Source organism: Lutjanus erythropterus, chromosome 12, assembly GCF_056507025.1.
Source record: "Lutjanus erythropterus isolate fLutEry1 chromosome 12, fLutEry1.hap2, whole genome shotgun sequence".
Lineage (NCBI taxonomy): Eukaryota > Metazoa > Chordata > Actinopteri > Lutjaniformes > Lutjanidae > Lutjanus > Lutjanus erythropterus.
This window is the reverse complement of record NC_139328.1, coordinates 6,224,415-6,247,448: the sequence shown is the minus strand read 5'-3', so window position 1 is coordinate 6,247,448 and position 23,034 is coordinate 6,224,415. Positions and strand designations below refer to the sequence as shown.

General features: G+C 39.8%; 1 protein-coding gene across 1 annotated transcript in view; it reads left to right on the top strand.

The window, feature by feature from the left end:
* The window catches only part of LOC146317474 (calsyntenin-2-like), a 220,146-nt gene extending 209,916 nt beyond the window's left edge, over positions 1-10,230 (top strand). The window contains exons 13-18 of the mRNA XM_084732512.1: positions 4,354-4,559; positions 4,689-4,856; positions 5,703-5,848; positions 6,108-6,228; positions 8,245-8,435; positions 8,616-10,230. Of these exons, the coding sequence (XP_084588638.1) occupies positions 4,354-4,559; positions 4,689-4,856; positions 5,703-5,848; positions 6,108-6,228; positions 8,245-8,435; positions 8,616-8,834 (1,051 nt within the window). The 3' untranslated portion in view covers positions 8,835-10,230. The remainder of the gene's footprint in view (positions 1-4,353; positions 4,560-4,688; positions 4,857-5,702; positions 5,849-6,107; positions 6,229-8,244; positions 8,436-8,615) is intronic.
* The last annotated feature ends 12,804 nt before the right edge of the window (positions 10,231-23,034 follow it).

Genomic DNA, 23,034 nt, shown 5'->3' with positions numbered 1-23,034 from the left:
GGGAAAATTATTCTCCCCTAAAGAGAGGTGAAGTCCCTCCTTTGCCAGTGAGCCTCATGACACATTGCTTGGGGCAAATGAAACAAATATTGTTATATGTAACAATCATTTTTATTCCTGTTTGAATTGTGCCACAAATTACACATATGATGTTTGTCAATTTAAAAGATAATTTTACAGTCAAGTCTCAGTTTGTGGTAGGTTCGTTGTAGTTTAGTTTAGCTTCATGTGAAACCACACATCTCTCGTCTCGCAAAATATATGTAATCAACACCACTATCGCTGTCAGGATGATGCTAACTTGTGCCTGGTTTGAGGGTTTTCTGAAGTTACATACAGAACCGTTAACATCTTACTTAGTTTCACATTTTCACATTCACTGTTGGAGCCTCACAGTTCAGTCGCCGTCACTGAGCAGCTCTGCTGAATCTCAAACGTTTCTCTGAGCTGTTCACCACCTCACCTGAGGACACACGTCTTGGAAGTGATCATTACAGAGGCACATTTTGCAGGTATTCAGTCTGAGGGAGCCACACTGTTGGAGTGTAAAGTCTGAGGTCTTTAACCATCCCTTGAACACTAATGTGAAATGATGCATACATAATACATAAAACAAGTCGGCGGACTTAAATTCAGTCGATGGTCACAGAAGCTACAAACAGCCAGAGGAGTGGTGGTTAAAGCATGAAGGGGAGTCTCTGTCAGCTGTGTCTTGTCTGTCTTTGTCTTTAAGCCACAGAACTCCCAGTGAGATGGCAAAGGAAGGATCATTAGTGCAAAAACTATTAAATCACTAAACAGACCAGCTGGCCATTAAGGACATTAAGCCTTCTGGTGAATAGAAACACCATCTTGCTAGCGTCTCTTTTCCCTTGCCTTTGGTTTATTTTCCTTTTCATGCTTTCTTTCTTTCATTTTTCTGTCCGTTTTTCCTCTGAGTGTCCTTCTGTGTCTCTCTCTCTCTCTCTGATGTAATTTGATTTGAATTGACTTTGTCCACTTTGCCCAGTAGCTGCAGATCCCAAGGACGGTGATGTCAGCCAGTCTGTTTGTCCAACATTTGTCTTCAGCAAAAAATATCTTGACAACTTCTAGCCTCCTTGTTACAAAATCAAATTACAAAGACTTTTTCCATAACAGCTTATCTTGAAAACGATCACATTTCCTTGATATTTCCTATGGGCATTCAAAGGATTGATATTAATTGTTTTGACTGACATCCTGACAAAATCTCCATTTACACCAGAAATATGAAAATGTGGGTGATCCCAGACTTTTGTGTGAATACTGTAAACTGTAAATCATTAAACAGATGTAACTACAGACTTATATACTCAATTATACTGTAAATATGCTCCTTAATGTTGAGTGGTACAAACTAACTGTAAATTGATGGTTTTATAACTAAGTAGTAGATTTTCTTTCTAGGTCTCATATCTGACTCAGTCATTCTCAAAGCATTAAACTGAATCACGCTGAATGAGACATGCTTGATTGCATCTGTGTGTGATGGAGCGTGTTTGTGTGTGTCTGCCTTTGCTTGCGTCTCCTCACTCTTTAAGCATTTCTTCATCCTCACCTGACTTGTGTGAGTTTGTGTGTGTGTTTGCTCGTGTGCTGCATCATGTGTGCACAGGAGCGCTTGTTCATGTGTCTCCTGCAGTTTACACTTCATGTTTCTTCATGTGTCTCCAACACTCATCCGGCGCCTGTTCATTTGTTGAGCAGCAAACGCAGGCAGGTCAAATCAGCTTAGACGTGCGCCGGTCGATAAAATGAAGGGAGCTCAAAGAACAGCAATAGAGGCTGTCTAACTGTGAACAACACTTCACAGCTCTCCTCCTGATAAAGACAGATAGATCTGTCTTAACACTCAGCAGATATGTTGAATTCGCTGCCTGTGTTTATACTCAGCAGCAGTCTGTGACCGAGGGAAAGAAGATAATATGAATTTTATATTTTATTTAGGTTGTTGTGTTGATTTAAAGCTGTGTGTTTTGTCTGTGTTCCCAGCAGCAGGAGTAGTTCACTGATAATTGCCTCTTCAGTGTTCACAGGGTCAGTGGATTTAGAATTTCAAACAAGCCGGGGATAACTTAACATCCATCTTTGTGTATTATACTTTTTCAATAGATTATTTTTCATTTTGGAGATTCATTTCAGTTTGGGTGAAAGCAGAGGTCAGGGCTAATTACCCTCCCCTCAAACTTTTAGTAAACTGAAGCTTCACTTTCTTGCAGCATTTTTTTTTTTAAACTCAACTGCAACTTTTTTTTTGCTGCCTGTATTTTATTACTGCTGGACACCCTTTTCAGACAGCAGAGAACAGAATACTGAAACAGCTCAGGACAATAAAAACTGATTGCAAGGACATAAGAGAGACTATGAGCAATTACTTTTTTCTTTTTTTGAAAAAAAGAAATCTTTCAAAATCTAGTATACGTACTGTAACTGAAATATATTTGTAAGAATAAATGAGCATGCCAAAGTGAATACCAAGTCATTTCAGGGTCCGTGAAGTAGCTTTCACATCATCGAGTGCAGGGAACACCTTTTGTCCATCAATGAAAACAAGACAGTCACTTGTGGGGCAGACTTTTAGAGTTAAAGGAGAATTTTCTAGTAGTCAGGGCACTGCTTCTACATCTCCAGTTCCAAAAACACTGGGACGTTGTGCAACACATAATCATTTGGGAACTGAGGGCACTAATTGTCGAAGTTTTGGAAGTGAAATTCTTTCTCAGTCTTGCTTGAAATACGACTTCAATAGCTCACGAGTCTGGAATCCCTGTTGTCATGATTTGCACTTCATAATGCAGCAGACATTCTCAGTGGGACACAGGTCTGGACTGCAGGTGGGCCAGTCTAGTACCCCCCCGTTACTGCTACTGTGGTCACACATGCAGAATGTGTCCTGTCATTGAGATAAGCAGGGACGTCCCTGGAAAAAAAAAAAGTCATCTGGATTGCAGCATGTGTTGCTGTAAAACCTGTATGTAACTTTGAGCATTAACAGGGCTTTCACAGATGTGACAGTCAGCCATGATGCCGTGGGCACTAACACACCCTCATAGCATCACAGATGCCGGCGTTTGAAGTTAGCGCTGGTAACAGTCTGGATGGTCTTTTTCCTCTTTAGCCCGTTGGTCACGACGTCCATGATTTCTGAAAACAATCTGAAATGTGCAGCACACTTTTGTACTTTGCAGTCAGTCCATCTAAGATGACCTCGGGCCCAGTCTAATTTTACATACACAGCTTTCTTAAGTGTTCCAGACCCCACATACTATCCTTTGTATAATTATGTAGGTTTTTAATGCAGTGCTGCCTGACAGGTCAAAGGTCACAGGCATTCAATGTTGGTTTTCAGCCTTGTTCCTGAAGTGCAGAGATTTCTCCATTTTTCTAAATCTTTGGATCGTTGATGCATTTGTAAATCACTGCATTATGTTTTTACTTAAAGTTTGCACGACACATTGGAGTCGTATATTTTTCACAATGATAAAGTTGTCTGATGTTGACTGCTGTTAATTATCTGTTTGATTGATGACTTAATAATGTGTGTATTGATTACTGACAGTAGCATACTAAGCTTGCACCCTGACTTCTAAGACTAACTCGACGCCAACTATTCATGTTTTTGTACTTGCTCTTCTTACTGGTTTGATGTGGCCAACAGCCAGGATTGACCAACATTTAAATCAAAATCTAAAAATCTGATGACGGTGGTTGGTTGTTTACCAATATTTGCCAGGCCACTGTCAATCAAATCTAACCAAACCACCACACCCACACAGTCCTGAGGAAGCAGTTCAGTTTCTAAAATTAACTTTGATTGTTCCTTTTTTTATTGCAAATACTGAATTTCATCAGGAAATACTTAAATCCTGCATTTATGCTGCACATTTCAATACTATTATGTGTAATATCCTTGCCTCCTAAGATGCTCATTTATATGTCAGTTTTTCAGTATTATTGTTTATGTACACTGTGATACAGTATTTTGTAATATACATATTTCTACATATTTCTTATTTATTTGGGGAATTTAATACTGGTTTTCTACCTGCCTATGTTGTCACAGCAGTATTTCTTCATCCAAAGTATTAAATATTTGTATTTCTCACTAACGAGAAAAGTATTTTTGCATTTTATGATCATTATTTGTGACAACTACACAGAAAAGCCAACACGACACCAGTGCAGTGAAATCAAGACAAATCAGCGGTGGGTGAAGCTGCTGTCCCGTCCTGTAACGTCTCCCTCCTCTCGCTTTCTTCTTCTGTGTCTGTGTGCGTGCGTGTGTGTGTGTGTGTGTGTGTGTGCGTGCGTGCGTGCGTGTGTGTGTTTCAGGTGTTTCGGCGAGGACACGTGTCTCTCCATCCCAGACATCAAGGCGGTAGTGATGGTCCTGCCGCCCAGTGAACCGAGAATCACCATTACAGGATCTAATCGACTCGTCAGGCCTGCCGTTGACCTGCGGGGCCCGCTGGGTGTGGCACCCTTCAAAGAGCTTCACATCACCAGCACGGTGATGAAGGGAGACAGCTTCGGTGGATGTGAGTGGAGAGGCTGCCTGTGTTCTCCTGTAATATCAGTCGTGTACTAATAGTTCAATTAAAACTGTTAAAATCCAGTTAAAGTCTCACGTTATCCATTTTTTTGTCATTTGATGTCCATGTATTCAGCTCGCAGACCAGGTGTGATGGAGGTGATGCATAACCTGGACTACTGTGATGTGCTGGTAATCGGGGAGGAGCTGAATCCTGACAGAGAGAGTCTGGCCATTCACCACAGTGCTTTGTTGGGAAAACACCTGGATGCCACCAACTCCACCTCTGGAATATCAATATATGGTAGGCGGGGCTAAACACACTGATGGGAGAGGTGATGTGTCGGAGAACATCTTAAAATGCAACACCTCACGGGAATAGTTTGGATTATTTTTAAGAGGGTTTGTATGAAGTACTTATCAATAGTTAGTGTATTAGCTACAGTAGATGGTGGTTGACATGCCAAGCAATGAACTGCTATGGACTGCATCAGCAACAAAACATATTTTAGCCACTTAAGAATATCAGTTTAAGGGTATGCTTTGTCTAGAATATTTTCACCACTTTACTTTGCTGTCAGACAGCCTTTTCTTACGGGAAACTGATGTTGTATCAGCCAAATATCGCATTTTCCAAACCAACCAAACTTCATAGGCAAAATCAGTCATTTTACCTCCTAGAACACTGGAGATGTTGTTCTACTGCTGCCTCTATCTTTTAGTTTGTTGTGTTTTCTGTATTTTAAAAGAATATTTAGGATGGACCAAAATCACAGAATAGCACAAATAAACTAACAGATCAAGGCAGCAGCAGGCCTGCAACTCCTGTGTTCTGCGAGATAGAATTTCTGATTTCGCCAATGGAGTTTGGTTGGTTTGGAGAGAGCGATATTTGGTTTATATAACAGCGGTTTCCTGGCAGAAAAGGCTGTCCGATGACAAAGTAAAGAAGTGAACATATTCTAAATATAGTGATCCACCTAAAATAATCCTAACTATCAATAAGATTCACTCTCCATACAGTAAGACAGCAGTAAAGGTTGCTGAAATAGACTCCTGTCAGAACTTATTACAGATACACACTGACACACAGCGCTACATGACATATTTTAGACATGTGGTGTAACATGTGTTTCCTGTGTGTTACAAGGCGTAGACTCCATGGCCCACTATGAGCAGGCACTGAGACAGGTGCGCTACAGGAACTGGCGACCTGCCACCCTGACTGAGAGACGGTTCAGACTCACCTGCTCCGAACTCAACGGACGCTACACCAGCAACGAGTTCAATTTAGAGGCCAGTTTGATGACTTTCGTTCTCCATATTACAACTTTTTTTCACTTTCTTCTTCTTATCATGTCTTGCACTGTTTATCTTGTTCCTGCCTTTTCTCAATCTTATCTTTTAATCTTTCTCATGCGTCTTTTCTTCCTTCATCCATCATACCACATTGTCTTTTTATTTTCTTATATTAGTTTATTTTTGTGGTTGCACAACGTCAACAACGTCCACCTTCTTTCTCCTGAGGATAACGGTGTTTGTCCCGCCTCTGTAGGTCAGTGTTCTTCACCACTCGGCGCCTGTGGAACATGTCAATCACATGGCTGCCCAGCCTCAGTACATGAGACCCGTCCATCACCCACTCATGATACACACCCTCAACTCACACATGTCAGGTAAGACACAAATGTAATTCTGTACATATATATATTATATATATGGTGAATATTTGGTGCTGTAAAGATCGGTCAGAATGATGTTTTAACTAACTGGTCATGTACTGCAAAACATCTTTTTTTCCCAGAACAAAATAGACAAATGACACTGACCTTTCTAACAGGACAGTGTTTCTGTTAACCAGAGCATTTTTCAGAAATAAAAACAAGAACATCCATGTTAACCTCTATTAGATTTCCCTCCAGCAGCCTCCTGTTCTGCTCTCACTGGTTAGTAGTTGGACTCACTGAAATGGATAAAAAATAATGGACATTTAAATTTGTCACCTTTGATTTATGTTTCATAGACGCAGTTTAGACAAGACAGTTCAACTGGAGATTACTCTGCTGTAAAGCTTTGTCTGAGTGAGTTGCTGCATCCACAGATCTCAGCAGTCAAATTTAGGGTCCTATATAGACGATCTACAGCAGAGTGGATGGACTAAAGTGCATTCAGGGCGTATCCAACTTCACTTTGGTATTTAAAGAGCACATCATCTGGGTGCAAAGTAAGAGGAGCTGTATTAAACCAATCACAATATCATCTCCATTCCCTTTAAGAACCAGGTATGCCTGCGCCTGGCACACTGCTGTTTAAATGGCATATTCAGTAAGGAGGAAAAGTAAACAAGGATGCTGAAGTGACCCACTTGTAGCGATGCATGCACTGCAGATACTCCATGGGTTGGGCAGGTCGGGTCATAAAAATTAACATTATGAGTAGAGTGAGAGAGACGCTGTGTGTACATTCATACATAACACACAGCAGCATGACTGCTGTGACATTACTGCATACATGGAAATGCTGCAACTTACTATTGTTAAATTGTTAAAGAAAGCCTTCATACACCAATACAAACACATAAAGAAAGTTTGTGCTGCTCAACATAATTTAAAAGATGATTTAATGGTTAGAGAGGCTGCTTTCAGTCATTTTAAATGTTTGCATTAATTTAGTTTCTATACAGTAATGTCACTGCTCCAAGTATTGTTAATATTTATGCAGCAAAACTAAAAACAAAAATACAGAATTTGACACGATTGATTCCAGTAGGCGTGGCATGTGTGCGCCATGGTTTTGATTTCTTTTCTCTCTGAAAAAAAGACTCGGTGTGTATTTGAAGTGTACCAGAGAGCCACTTCTGGGACATGCCAAGGCGCTACTGGCAGAATCAATCAGCTCAGGCTGCCATGGCGCGGCTGTGACGCAATGCAGTTGTGCCTCGTGGAATTTAGCCATGATACAGCTGTTTTCCAGACAATGAGAGACAGTGTTGTTAGTAAGGGGGGCAGGTAGCTGAGTTGGTAGGGTATTTACCTGATGCACTGAGGCTATGAGTCCTGTGCAGCAGCCTTGGGTTTGACTCTTGCCCACAACCCATTGCTGCATGTCATCCCCCGACTCTCTCTCCACCTCTCTCTCTCCCATCATATCTTCAGCTTTCCTGTCAATAAAGCCATAAAAAGGCCCAAGAACATAGTAAAAAATGTAGTTGGTCAGTGGCACTTTCTATTGCCTCAAGGTAGCAATGTGTCAACAATGGACCTGGCCACACCTCATTTTAAGACCAACGCACCCATGTGCACAGGTACATCCACTACTCGGGTGTGAAAATGACAACTGCCTCAGACAGATAATATGATGCAGTGATAGCTGTGCTTCATGTTCAAACCAAAAGTTTGACAACAACAGTCGAATATCTACAGGCGTGTATGTGTGGACTCAGTTGGAAATCCGTGAATACGTTTGCATAATTACTGTAACCATTGTTTGAACACATGGTACATTTTGAGCAAAAGTAGAGGCAAAAAGCCAAATGAAAACAGGGAGATAAAAAGACTGGCAGTTCACAGCCAACAGTGAATAAGGCAGATAAAGACACTAAGACATTAGTTCTAAAAGAATATAAAATATATTATGATATCGTTAAATATTATATGTTATGATATAATGAGATATCATTTAATGTCCTCCAGGAACAGCACCCCCAGCAGCCACAGTGGTCATTGTGGTTTGTATCGCCGCCCTGGTGGTGATTGTGGTGATCGGCGTGTACAGGATCCACGCCACACATCAGGAGGGGTCCAGAGAAGATGAGGACAGCAGCAAAGACCCCGAGGAGGACTGGGACAACTCTGCACTCACCATCACTGTCAACCCCATGGAGGTTGGTCGACATTTTCATTTTTTTATTCCTTTAGTGCGCCTCGAGACTTTCCATCTAAAGACCAGAAGGGCTGAGTGTAGGATACAAGATGATTTATCTCAGAAAATAGCTCAGCTGCATTTGTTTCCCCTGTTAACTGGTTCCGTGTTGACCTTTACAAAATCACGTCTTGTTTTCTAGAACATCCAAGGAGCACAGGCGCTTGATGAAGAGGTAAAAGAAGAAGGGCGCGAGGAGGAGGAAGAAGAGGATGAAGAACAGGTGGGAGGGATGACAAGTGCTGAGTCAGACAACAGCGATGAAGACGAGGAGGAGGAAGAAGAAGACGAGAGAGAAGAGGTGAAAGAGAGGAAGCAGAAGGGAAAACTAGAGTGGGACAGTTCCTCCATAACATACTGACATGCACACGCATTAACATACAGAATACATGCATACATACAAACACTCTTTACATGCTCATCTTTATCTGCACCAAACACACACACACACACACACACACACACACACACACACACACCATCCTTCATGCTCACTACATGCACACACACAGAAACAAAATCTCTGATAGAATTATTTACAATCTGTTGCTGGGAAAAAAAAAAAACACTTTGAATCTTCCCACGTTGTCATTTTTAATGAAACATCTCCCTCTGCTGGACAAAGTCAGACCTACAGCGTCAGCTGCAGTCCCACAGTGCTGGAAAACATTGTATTTACATTATTATTCACATCACAGCCGATGAAGAAGCAAAATATATGATGAATATCAAACAAGCACAGTCTTCTCATTATATGTGCACAATTACCGGGAGTTTTACTGATAAAACCGAATCCAAACTCAAGTCTGATCTTAAATATTGTGACACAAATTCTCCAATTTTCTTACATGAACAGAAAGATAATGTGGGCTGTCCTCAGATTACTTTTGTGGTGTTTATTTTTTAAACAGATTGTCTGCAATATGATGGGTTATTAACAGATTTAGCTGAGAGATGTATCCATACACATATCCATTACTTAATGTATCCATAAACCCATTAATATAGTTCCTTTTGCCTACAGTATATAGTAGGTATAACATAGCTGTACCGTCACTCAGTGTGTATCCTCTGTTCTCATCTGTCCTTGAAGTCTGTGTGTGATCAGTGCTGAGTTTCTCTAAACACATCACAGTGCTGTGGTTCTGTGGCCTGGACACTAAAGAGAAACAAGATCCTCTTTCATGTAAGCTCTTATCATAAACATTCCACATTTTTCATCATTTATATACAAACAGAGTCATGAACTGTTTAATATCTTACACGTCTCAAGCTTGTTTTAAAACGATACAGTGGCCTGTTGTAGCCTTTGCCGTTTGGGGTTGGATCACTTTATTTTTTTCAGCAGGTGAAACGATACAGAGATGTTACTGTATGCTACTGATATCACGTCTATCACGTTTTGTTTTTGATTCCATAGTAATGGGAGCCCTCTATGCAATTATGGGCCCAGTATAAAAAGACCAGTACACAGACACGGGGACACTCCAGCAATTTATTTGTGCACAACTTATGAGAGAAAGGGGTCAAAACTGCAACAAGGCTGCAATGTCCTGGCTTCACACACTGGGTCCTACACTTCCCATAATGCAACTCAGTAGCATCTTTTCTTAGACCTGTCTGAGAAACACCTAATCTAAGTCAGTCCTTTGCATAAAGCTGTCTGCTTCTTGACTATATTAAAACTAATTTGCTGAGAGTTCTGTGACATTTAAGACTTTTAAAATAAAAAAAAAACGCTGCTGTCCAGGCGCCTGTGTCAAACCGCTCAGCATGTCCTCTCTGCTCTCTGTTTCCAACAAATAACTTAGCTCTCTTTAAAGGCTCCCTCTCTTCTCATTACTCGCTCCACAACATCATTAGCAAACCAATAATTATGAGCCATGTTCTATTTTTTTTGTCACTAATTAGCAGGTGCCACTGATTGTTACCATGGAAACATGGCTCTTAGCTCTGAGTTAGCTTGAGGGGATAGGCTGGCTAACTTTAAAGGAACAGTGCAAATCACAAGGTTCAATCACAATACAATATATCGATCCTTTGGACAATGATGCAATATCTGCTGATATCACAAAGTCTGTCATGATCAATTCACACGTCTGAGGTTTATATGAAACGGTATCATTGCTCATATAACACAATCAGTTACGTTTATAACTCAGAAAAAGCAACTGAAGTATGAGTTGACGACTGTGTTACTGAATTTTTCCACACAATTTAATGAAAATGAAATTCTTGTCAATTCTATTTAATAAAAAGAAAAATACAGATCTTCTGTTGTTCACTAGAAAGTGACACTTTTCAGTTTAAGTACAATAAGATAATAATATATGTGTAAATATAAAGAGCTGTGATACTCAGCGCTTGTTCAGAATTGTGGTTTGCTGCCCTCAGGTGGCATCTGACACTTCAATTCTAGCACAAGGGTCGACGGCATGTCTTTTTTTTAGGTGCCCTGCTAAGTTCGTTGTGTTTTGTGAGTATTTTATCTTGTAACTGCATTGTTTACATACGGCATGTGCTTTGTCTGTTGAAGAAGAAGAAGAAGGCATACTTTATTAATCCTTCTTGGAGAAACTGCATGTTTTCGCTCTCGTTATTGACACACATGCACAAACAGGACCTAGACATGCATTAATGGAGAGATGTCAGAGCGAGAGAGCATACAGCCAGGTGCTGCAGGCGGTTAGAGATCTGGATCTTTGCTCAGGTGCACGTTGGCAGTGTCCAGGAGGTGAGCTGGCACAGCTCCAGCTGCCAGTCCTCGCTCCGTACTGACTGATCCATGCTGAACTTGAACCAGCCACCCTCTGTCTTCTAAGCCAAGTCCATAAAGACTGAGCTAATAAATATTGCCACACTGATTTATTCCTGAGAGGGGAGTAAATATCCTCATCGTCTCTTTCTTGGTTGCTTGCCATCGTTTGTCTGGTGATAGCGCTGTAATATTTTGGACGGAGGTGCACTTGGTTGGGGTCGGTGACACAGATGTGCCACAGGAATTTCAAAATAAGGGCATAGCTTTAAGATGATGAGAGTTTTCACTTTGCAGCAATGATAACGGATCTTTGACACATCAATCTAGATTGATGTATCTTTACACACCTGCTTTTTAGGGTGAAATGGTGTTTATTCGTTTGAAACTGTCCAATCTTACAACAGACTAATTTGAGTACAAAGTTGAAACTGGTCCTAACATTAAAACTAACTCCTTGACCAGGAATTTTGAACTCCACACCTCTAGTTTGGCTTTCAGTTAAACATTTGCCCCGTATCCAAGCAAAGATAATCCCAACAACAGCCGTTCTCACTCTCAAACCAGTGCTCCTTTTGACGAGTAAACTTAACTCGGTGTGTAAAATTGGTGGAGTGCCCCTTTAAAGTCAGGTGACATCCTGCAGAGCTAAACACCGGAGAAAAGACTTCAACTTCATTGGTATTAAATCCATCTTGTATCATTGTTATTACCGATTAATTAACCGTGCAGAGACAAACTGTATCGTCTGCAGTGATGGATCTCTTTGACGTTCCCATTTCTACTCAGAGAACTCACCTCTCACCTGTTCACGTCCAGACAGTATCAGCGACTATTACTCCCTCTGAGCTCCTTAGCTGATACGTCTCCTGTTCACACCCCCTCCTCCCCCTCCTCCCTCTGTTGGCCTTTAAGCACCTGTGATTGTGATGTCATCATTGTGAGACAACTGCCTTGTTTCCCTCGTCCCCCCTTTGTCATATTGTGCTTCTGAAAGATTAAAGAGAAAAAAAGATTCTTTTACATATAAAAAAACAAACCCTGTAAAAATGTTCGAGACAGTTATTTTATATATCCGTTTCTTTTTCTTTTTGTAAACAAAATGGTCGGGATTTCTCTCTCTTTAGTGGTCATCCCACTGCTTTCTGTATATTGACCAATAAAGACTTGTTTTAGACTCTACACACCTCTCCTTCTTCTTTTGTGTGTGTGTGTGTGTGTGTGTGTGTGTGTGTGTGTGTGTGTGTGTGAGAGAGAGAGACTTACATAATTAATAAGCTGTCATTGTAGATGTTGGAAAGCTGCCTTAATTCGTGTTGACTGAAAGCTGACGGGGTGTTTCACTCGTTTACAGAAGCTTAGAGATTTATATCACATTATTGAAGATGTTCAGTGTTTGTAGTTCTGGGCCAAAAAGCCCTGCTGTGTGTTTTACTGCAGAATATAAGGAATGTACAGTATATTCAAAGACACTTTACACCACAGCACCTGTTTTAGCACAAAGAAAAAATAGTGTATGATTCAGTGTATTTTTCAGAGCTCAAAATCAGTTCTAACCAGTGGTGGAGGTACATTCATTCAAATACAAAGTTGACTAAAAGCATAAACTTTACTTGAGTATTTTCATTTTGGCTGCTCTATACTTCTGCTCCACCACAGGCAGATATTGTACATTTTACTAGTGATAACCTTAGCTACTAGTTACTTCAGATTAGCAATACAAAATATAATCAACAAATATTTTTATACATAGGCTGAAATAAGGCTTCACTGATCCCTGGGGAGAAATCTCAAGTTCCTCATCAGTATATAAAGTCATTAAAATGAGCTCCACCTTTACCAACTGCAGCATTGAGGCGGTGAAAACGTTAATGCCTCAATAATTTTAATCCGTTAGCATAATATACAAAATTTAAAGAGTATTTTTAGTGTTGGTACTTCAAATATCTTTTGATGCTGATACTTTTTTACTTTTAAATGCAGGATTTTAACATTTAGTGTATTTTTACTCTGTGTTATTGCTACTTTTACTTAAATAAAATGTCTGAGAACTTCTTCCATCACTGCATCTAACCTTAATTATCAAAAGACTTCTGAAGAAAAACATTGCCGTGTCTAAGGTGTTGTATAGTTGAACATCAGGCAGTGCTGTGTCACAGCATGTGGGCTCATTTCATAACCTTTAATAAGGCTACAAAACAAAACATCTGCAACAAAGTAAGTGTGAACATGTGAAATGAGCTGTTTGAAGTGCAGGACTCCCCGAAAGCTCCCAAAATAAATCTGAGGAATTTACAAGATAGTAAGTTGAAATATGTTATACTGACTGCTTGCATTCAAAAATGTGTACTGAGGTCAAAATTCAAACTATTGCAGTGAGCCGTTTCCTCCGGCTCCCTCCGTACCAGATTTACAGTTCTGGCAGGTTGCCTGCAGGCTGTAGGACATTTAAACTAGACGAACCCAACATAATCTGACACTGACAAACAACACTGATAACACTGATGATCATCATGATAATACTGTCAGTTGTCTGTCAGTGTAAACTAGCCCTGTTATCCCAAAAACAAAAGCCCGCTGCTTCAAAAATACACACAGTGGAGTTGGAGTTCAGTGACTGCCTGCCAGACTCCATTAACATACTGCTCACTTTAAACGTTATAAACATCTGCTCCTTCTGAAAGATTGTTGGTGTTTTCCTATGAGTCATAAACAGATGGTAGCTCATTTGACAACAGGTCGGCCAAAAGAAAAATAGACTTTCTGCACCAGAATAAAAAATTTCAAAGGAGGACGCCACAGCTGTGTTGTCAGAGAAGTTGTTTTTTGTTGGTCATTTTCTGATTTATTACAGTAAATATATTACCTGTTTCTCCTTCAAAGATATAAGCAAGAATTTATGCCTTTAGATTACACTTTTGTTCAGGCTTTCTTCTAATTTATTGCTTTTCTTGTGTGTAATTCTGGCAGGTTCCCTTTGTTCAGACCTCTAAGCTCTTGTAAAAAGAATAAGTGGTGTTATGGGGGATAATGGGCCAGATTATTTCTTGGCCAGAGTCGTGTCTTTAGTGTGAGGTTGCTATGCAACTCCAGGAAGTAACTGCTCGTCACATAGTCATATTCATACTACAGTTTTTGCATGGATTAAACAACTCATTTCTAAATATAAATAATTTATGACTTATAGAAGTGCTAGAGTTGGATGGTGCCAAGCAGCTGCTTTGTTTTGTGCTAAGATAAACAAACCAGCTGCAGGTTGTAGTTTTGTATTTGGTTTACTGTAACAGCTATGAGTGGTGTTAATGTGACTGCCAGAAACAAAGCAAATTAGCACATCACATTAGGAATTGTTGTTTCCATGACATACAGTTCAGCTGAAAGAAAAAAAAGTAAAAGGTTAAAGTGATGAATGAATTTGTCAATAAGCGCAGCCATTCACACACCAGTATTTATGTGTCCAATTATAACTTTTGTTCTGGTAAAGTTTCAGCCAGAATTTTAAACAATTTCTGCATCGACTTCAGTCCTGGGGCACGAATGATAAAAGCAAAGCAAAAAAAACAAAAACAAAAACAAAACAAATGATGAAGATGACAATAGACCCACAGTGAAGATCAGCTGAAAAATATGTTAATAAATCCTCATGCACTGTTGGTTTAGAAAACACTGAATATGGTGGGAAAAAACAACCTCTGACACACATTTAATGATGCAATATTTTGCAACACTGGCGGTGAACGGGACCGTAAAGAAAACAATTGATAATCCACTGTGGGCGTCTAAATGTCTAAATGGTTTAATAGGCTGCTGCGAAGGAAACAAAGGAGGTGGTGTGAGGTCTGACATAAACAAAAGCAATGATATGAATATAATATAATGGAGGTTTGAGGGAGGATGAGAGCTTCAACAGGAGTAAATGACAAGAGACATTAACAGCCCTCATTTTGAATTGTCATTTTGAATTATGAAGTGCTTCAATAAAAATAAAACAAAAAACATGGTTCTTAAATTTTTTTAGAAATATTAATATATTGCTGTCTTATTTCTGTATGTCTTGTGCAGAGATGCAAAAGAGCCAACAGTACAGTAGAGCATTACTGACCCCTGCTGGTGGAAGGATTAAATGATGGTGGATTTAGATTCAATTGAAATCACCTACTGCAACGTAGAAGGTACGTAAAGGTAGAATCAGTAGGATTTGTCTGAGCTGCTCCTAAATGCATCAGGGTGTCAAACACCAAGTTTCTGGGATGGTGAAACGTCCCAGGTACAGCAAAACGATGAGAAAAAATATGGAAATACAGGCAGAGAGCAGGTTCTCTGCAGACACAGCCGCCACCACACACTTCCACTGAGTCATAAGTGATTATTTAAAGAGATTATGTTCATATGACACTTTTGTTGCACATTATACCTTTAACAATGCCTTTATTTTGAAGACAGAATGTGCTTGGACACTCTTATTCCAGAATATAAAGGTTTGGAATTAACACTTTTCTGAAAATAAGAATATTTAAGTAGAAAATTAGTGATGAAAACATCCGTCTGTATGAACTTAAGTGTATGGATTTTAAATCAATTCCACAAAGCGTTTAATTCACTGGCCTTCATATTGAGTTCATCAATTAAACGTCGCCTGTGCAGATGAAGTGTTGCAGGCTGCCTGCTCACAAACTGTGCTGACTATTCATTTCTTCACTCAGCAGATCCCTGAGGATGAAGAAATACAATAGGCTAATTAGTAGCTTAATGTGTCCTTTTAACTGATGACTACCACATGTTCAATAAGACTCTAATGGAGCTGCACTACAGAAAACTGCAGAGTGCCTCAGACTGGCAAGACTGTGATTAATTACTGTGGAGTTTGTGCAGCTTTTTAATAGCTAAAAGCAGAGTGGTGCTTTTCTTGAACTTTCCTCCTATATTTCTTTGCTTTTCTCTTGATTGGATCTTTTATTCTTGTTTCGTTTCATCCTTGTCGTCTTCTCCATCTGATGCATCTTCACCCCTTCTTTGATTTCTTCTTCTTCTTCATTGTTGTCTCCTTCCTTCTTGAGTCGCTCTAGCATGTGCATGTGTTTAATCTATGTTCAGTTGGTTGAGTCTCATTCCCAGATAGTCAGAAACTGATGCTTTGATTTGGGTTGATTGTTGAGTCAGTGGTTTATCCCACCTTTTAACCCAGTTGTGCAGTTTACACTCGCAATCCTTAGATTTTTCTAGTTGATTTTTATTAGAAAACCAACAATATTTATGTTTTTATGTGACCCAAATTGGTGTGAAAAGAATCTTTAAGATTTTTTTTTTGAAAGATTCTCAAGTTTAGAAAATCAAACATATTAATATACTTTGTATTTTGCACAGAAATGTAAATGTTATGCATCACTTAGATAGCTGTGTTCATAAACACCCTACAACTGGGGACCCATACTTTACTTTTCTAACATTTTGTACAAATTATTAATTATTATTGATTAACTGATTGTTAGAATTTGCAGCTATGAGTTAAATAAGTGGACAAACTTTGCAGCCCTGGTTTGGAGAGGTGAGTGTGATCACTGAGAGATGAGAATCATTTAGACACAAACTCATTGATTCCTTGACTGAATGTTATTGATAATGCATTAATATAAACACTTAAAAAGTAACTAATACTTCGAGTAATTTCTGGAAGAATACTTTATACTTTTACTTGCGTCTTTTACTTGTAATCAAGTGATTTTGTTTTTTTCAGTACTTTTTTCACCACTGCAAAAAAAAGGAAGTATAAAGTTCAATTTGGGAAAGTAAAAATAAGATGAAATCAATTTATGCCCTCCGTCTTCGTACAGAAACACAATCAAACGCACCCTCTGAAAGGGGGCGGGGTTATTAAACCCGTTCACCTGAAAACGTCACAGGAAACACCTGAAACTGTTCACGCAGTGTTTCCACAGGAGAGAAAACCTCCTAACAATTTGTTCACGTCGCTTCAGGAAGTTTATTTGTGGAGAAAATAACCGTGTTTGTGTCACAAAGGATTAATTCTTTCCCTTCTTCACTTAACAAGGTAAGTCTTATTTTATCACTTCCTGCGACTCAACATTAAGTTGTGCGTTTTGTCGGTTGATGTTCGTGCAGTTTTGTCTGTTAGTGAGTCTGTGCTGCTGCTGCAGAGGCTGCTGTGTGTTTTGTTTCCTGCAGGTCTGCTTGTTGAGCGCCTGTTTGAATCTTTCTGCGTCTAATTTCTGTTGTTGTTGTTGTTGTTTTTGTTGTCGAGCTCTTTTCCCTGTGGTTGTCACTCAGCATGTGCATGATGATGCCTTCATGTTGATTGTGGTCATGATTATGAGCTGAACTGGTTTGTTGTTCGTGTGAAACGCTGCTGTGGTTTGGGGGAAATGTTTGGCAGAGTGAGGGTCCAGATGGTCACAGAGAGGGAAACATGACCTGCAAACAGCCGCCTGGTGTAATTATCTCACTGTAATATTGGCTTTATGTGGATCTCATCATGGCTTTGATCTCACACTGCTTTCACACATAACTTGATAGTTAATCCACTGGTTCTCAAACTTTCAACCCTTTTAGAAGCCCCCCATCCCAGAATTTTTTTTATTTTTTTTTTGTATCATTAACAATAATTGGGGATGAAACTGATGAAAACAGTAAAATTTATTTATTTATTTATTTATCCTACATAGATCGTAGTTAAACTTTGTTTCACTTTTTATTTTCTCTCCTCCTCAATTCAAAGGGGCAGAAGTCAAGATGTTTTTTTAGTCCTTATTTTAGCTTAATACCATCTTCCATTACTCTTCCTGTCTAATTCCTTTTTTCACAAGGACCACGCCGTATGTTTGGTATAAAAGGTAGTTTATTGGATGGTGATGGGATTTGCTGGAGGTGGGAAGAGGGTCGTGTGCAGAAGGATAGGGGAGAGGGGTGAAGGGTTTGAGGGTCAAGGTGAGGGATGAGGGGTGTAGTAGGGGTTTGAGGGACAAAGAGCGTCGGTTTGTCATCGAGCTGCAAGGCGAGGAACCTGAGGGGTGAGACTCAGGGTGGGGGCACGTCTCGATGAGCTTCGGTGCTCTGCCCCCCCCCCCCAAGGTTCTTGGCAGAGGCCCGAGTGGATGCTGGGAAACCTGGAATGTATGAGGTTGAACCTGGGACCTTCTTGTCGAGGGACAACCAAGACGATGTAGGTTTGCAGGAGGTGCAGGTGGTTTAATTAGCGAGATGCAGGTGATGGACTGATATCCATCATATTAATATCTCATTGTCTTTGACTCGGTCGTAAAATGTGAAATGAATCAACATGAATGAAAGTAACTGTCACTTGCAGCCTTGTTAAGAACAGAAATGTGTGTATAAGTGTGTGTTGGCTTGTGATTACAGGATGTGTTGTAGAGTGTTTTTGTGGAGTACATTATACTTAAACACACACACTCTTCCTGGTGTGACAGTCGACCATTAACAGTAACCTGAACCCTGCTATCAGGACTCCTGAAGGACTTTGTTTCCTTGTCATCCCTTTTTATTTCTCACTTGTTTCAGCGAATCTCTCTTTTTTTCTCAGGAGACGAGCAGCACACCTCCTCACTGCTGCGTCGTGGAGCTTTGTTTTTCAGTGTATTGATTAATTGTAGGAGTCAAGACACTGTGGTTGTCTTATATGTGAGTGAGCTCACATCTGTAGGTTATTCTTGAACCATTGTACAACAGCTGATTAAATGCATTCAGGCAAAACTCAAACTGGAGTAAAAATGGAGGCATTTATAAACTTACAAACTCTAAAATACTTTGAAAAAGAAGAAAAGAATAAAATATCTCAACACAAACTTTATATCCTATAATTACTTTCTGCATCAATGTGACATTTTTCTGTTATTTTAAGGCAAAAACCTTTTATTTATTCAGGCTTTGTATTAGTACAGTGAAAATTCAGTGGATGAAGCAGCAGAGCTTGAGTCAAACCAGCCCGTCGTCTCAGATGGTTGCAGCCATAACAGTTTTATCTGACAAGAGAGTGAGCCAATTATTAGTTCATGACTGATGACGGGAAGGCAGAACATTGAAGAGCATCATTATTCTGCTAATTCTCTGAATCGTCTGCTAAGAATATACTTAGCATTGTTCGTGGTCTTCATCGCCCACACTGAAGACAAACTGCCCTCCTCAGAGGAGAAATGTGTCATGGACCCTTTTCTCACCTCAGCTTCCTGTCAAAGTCCCAGAATAGAACTTGTTACCTTTGTACCGCTTTAGCAGAACATCAGGGTTAAATGTTTGAAATGAATGCAGTGTGTGTGTGTGTGTGTGTGTGTGTGTGTGTGTGTGTGTGTGTGTGTGTGTGTGTGTGTGTGTGTGTGTGTGTGTTTATATGTGCTTTCATACTCAGTTACTCAGTTTACTCAGTTATTGTACAATGGTACAGTTTGACCTATTCCTTCTACTCTACTACAAATAAAAAATATTGTATTGGAAATATTGTACTTTTTACTCGTTTTACTCTGCTAGAGGTACTTCATACATCTAAATTTTACATGTAAAACATATTCAGAAAATGTTGTGTTGTTATAGGTTAAAAATAAAAGCATATACAGTAGTCAGAATCTGCTCACTGCATCAGTTCGGGTTAAATAACTTGACTGCAGTATTTATCCAGTGGAAAGATCTTAACTCTTTGTTCAGTTAAATCCAGGTGGTGACTTTTTGGTGGCCAGGCTGTGTATTTGTATTAGATATTACATGTTCATGTTTGTTGGGATTTATACCAGCCTTGTATCGACAGTAGATTTATGACAGATTTTGAAAAAGCTCCAAATGATAAAATCATTCTGTGGGTGAAATACTGTTGTTGTTGCAGGCCTAGATTTGAGCTGCAGTTTGCTCACCGCTGCCTGACATATAGTTTACACCCTTGTGGACTTGTTGTCTGACTGTTGTTTACAATCCTGTCCACACTGTTTCCCGCCTGCTTTTTGTTACATGAGTTTATCTCACCTGCCAAACTGTGGTCTGTCTGCACCTTCAGACTTAAGTGTTAATAAGCTTGTGTTGGTTTATTGCCGTCTGTCGTCAGACCTAAAACTCTGCTGTAAATCACAAGCTGCTCCGCTGTGTAGCCATAACAACGTTCAGCTCCTGAGGCCTGCGCCACATGCAGTATTCACGTCAGTGTTTGGGAAAACAGATACAGCTGTTGATGATCTGATTGTCTGTAGACATCAAGTGTGTGTTTTTGGTAAGGAGGCTCTCTGGTCCTGTGAAACTGTGAGCGGTGGCTACAACCCAGGCAAGATCGTGCATGACGCAGAGACATCGTTACACCGTCTGTCTGCTATTGATTTCTCAAACATCAGTCCCCTGTGTGCTCAGATAAGGTGAGCTGGACCTGATGAGCCTGATCCCACATTGTGCAGAGGAAATATAAAGCCTGTAAGCACAGCTGAGCCTCGCTAATGTCTGCTTTTTTCACTCTGCGGTGTCCTGCAGTTTCTACTTTTTTAGACTTTGAGTACACATCGATATCTCCGTGGCTGAGTGCAAGCTGTGTTTACAGCAGCGGGAGCTGATGAGCAGTGCATTAGCTGTTTACCCTCTGAAGTGGAAACTGCACACTTGACAATTGGAAAAACCAACAGCCAAATACTTTACAGCCCAATTTTCCTCGCCAAGGCCTCCCCCAATAGATTAAACGCTCCCTCACACACAATTTAAGATGCCGAAAATGTGTCGGCTTCAGTTCAACCATCACTTCAGCTTTTTTTTTTTGTTTGTTTGTTTTTCAGGTATCAGGTTTATTTTGGCCGATTTTAACATTTACATTTTAATAAGCATTCCTAAAAATCAAGAAAAGGGTGACAGGAAAGAAACACAGGGAATGTATTTTTCAAATTCACTTGGCTTTTATTCACATTTCATATCTGTTGACATCTCAACTGCACCGTCTGTCCGTACATTCTACTACTTTTCTGAATCGTCCTTTTCTCCCCATCCTAACTGGTGAAAACAGGAGGTAAGAACACCACCATCACAAATGATAATAATAATAATAATAATAGTAATAATAATAATAATAATAATTAATAAAAGCAGCATTGAAGAAAACAACTTTTGATTTTCTCTCTCCCTTCATCGCCAGCGTCTTTGTATTAAATTTACCTGAATGTAACCATCAATGATCAGTTAAAAAGATGAACATAGAACTAGCTTGTGATAAATAATCATCATCACCATCACCATCATCATCATCATCATTCTACCATCATCAGAATCAGACTCCACACTCACAATAATATTAATAATAATAATAATAATAATAATAATGTAGGATACAAACTCAGAAGTAAAAAAAAAAAGTGACTCAAGCTTTTTTTTAGGAAAGAAAACATGATTGGTCTACAGTGTGTGCGTGTGTGTGTGCGTGTGTGTGTGTGTGTGTGTGCGTGTGTGTGTGTGTGTGTGTGTGTGTGTGTGTGTGTGTGTGTGTGTATTGGTCATCTGCATCCTATTCTGAGCAGGAAACACATCTGCCCCGCCGCTGCAGCAGCAGTAATGTTCCTCCATCCCGCTCCAGCCTTTATTATAGATCCAGTGAGACTAGATCTGGTCCTGCTCGTTTGTTTATTTGTTTGCTTGTTTGTTTGTTTGTGGTCATTAAGACAGTTGTGCGGAGAGCAGACAGATACTGTCTGGTACCAGTGAGCTACAGCAGGGTGCTACAACAGCAGGTGAGGCTCTTCTTACCGCCAACAGCATGTTAGCACTAGTGACACTGCAACGACGGGCCACAACCTCCAGCTCCTACAGACACGCTCACACACTCCATGGCTTCAAGTCTGAAATACTTTGGTCAGGATTGACGTCACAATAAATAATTTAGTGTCCTGTGAGGAATGCTTCTCAGTGCAACTTAACACTACTTTAAACAGCAAGCAGTTTTGTCCTGTTTGAGTGTTTTTGCATGTGCATTAGCATCCTGATTCCATGGTGTTTACATGGAACATGAACCTGGTTAACATAACAATATCCAGGTTTCTGATCATCTATCTGCACACGTCTTAATTTCTCACCATTTAAACCACAGTAAGATGGTTCAGAAACTCCAGGTAGTGAATCCAGCTTTCTTTCTTTCAACCAAGTTTATCGAGATTTCTGAAACTGGGATAAACTGTTTACAACATGCACAAAAACAAAACCAGGATACTAGTATACATGTAAACACACTCTGTTACTTCAGTAAAGCCCCTTTCAGACACGCAGCTTGTTACTTAGAAGTTATGATGGCAGTCGTAGTAAGTCGCACCAGCTGTAGTAACATTTCCGTAACATTTCCCACATGGAGAAGTTTTAATTTAATAACACTGCATTAACATTAAGGCCGCAGCAGCACAAAGTGTTCACATTTAAAGGATTAAATCCAGATCTTGTTCCTTTAACACAGGCCAAGTATTTCCTCATTCAGCCTCTTACTGTGATTAATGGACTCCTACATGGGGCTGTTATCCGAATGCATTATTTGGGAGAGCTCAAAGAACACGATAGATACTTCATCCATCAGAAGTTGCTTGTTATTATTCTGAAAAAGTCAGTTCCATGATTACTTAATTACATAAATAAAAAAAGTCTTCTTTGCCTTAATCAATCACTGATGTAACGCTGCAATATTATTCAAATGAAGGATATTTTTATACACTTGTTTGTTCTATTTCAGTGCAAAACAGAAGCTTTTGAATTAGAAAACTTTTTCTTTTTCAGTTTCCGAATTTTCAGTATCCCCAGTTGAAGGGGAGGTGGTGGTGGGCTTCATGTAGTTCATAAGAAT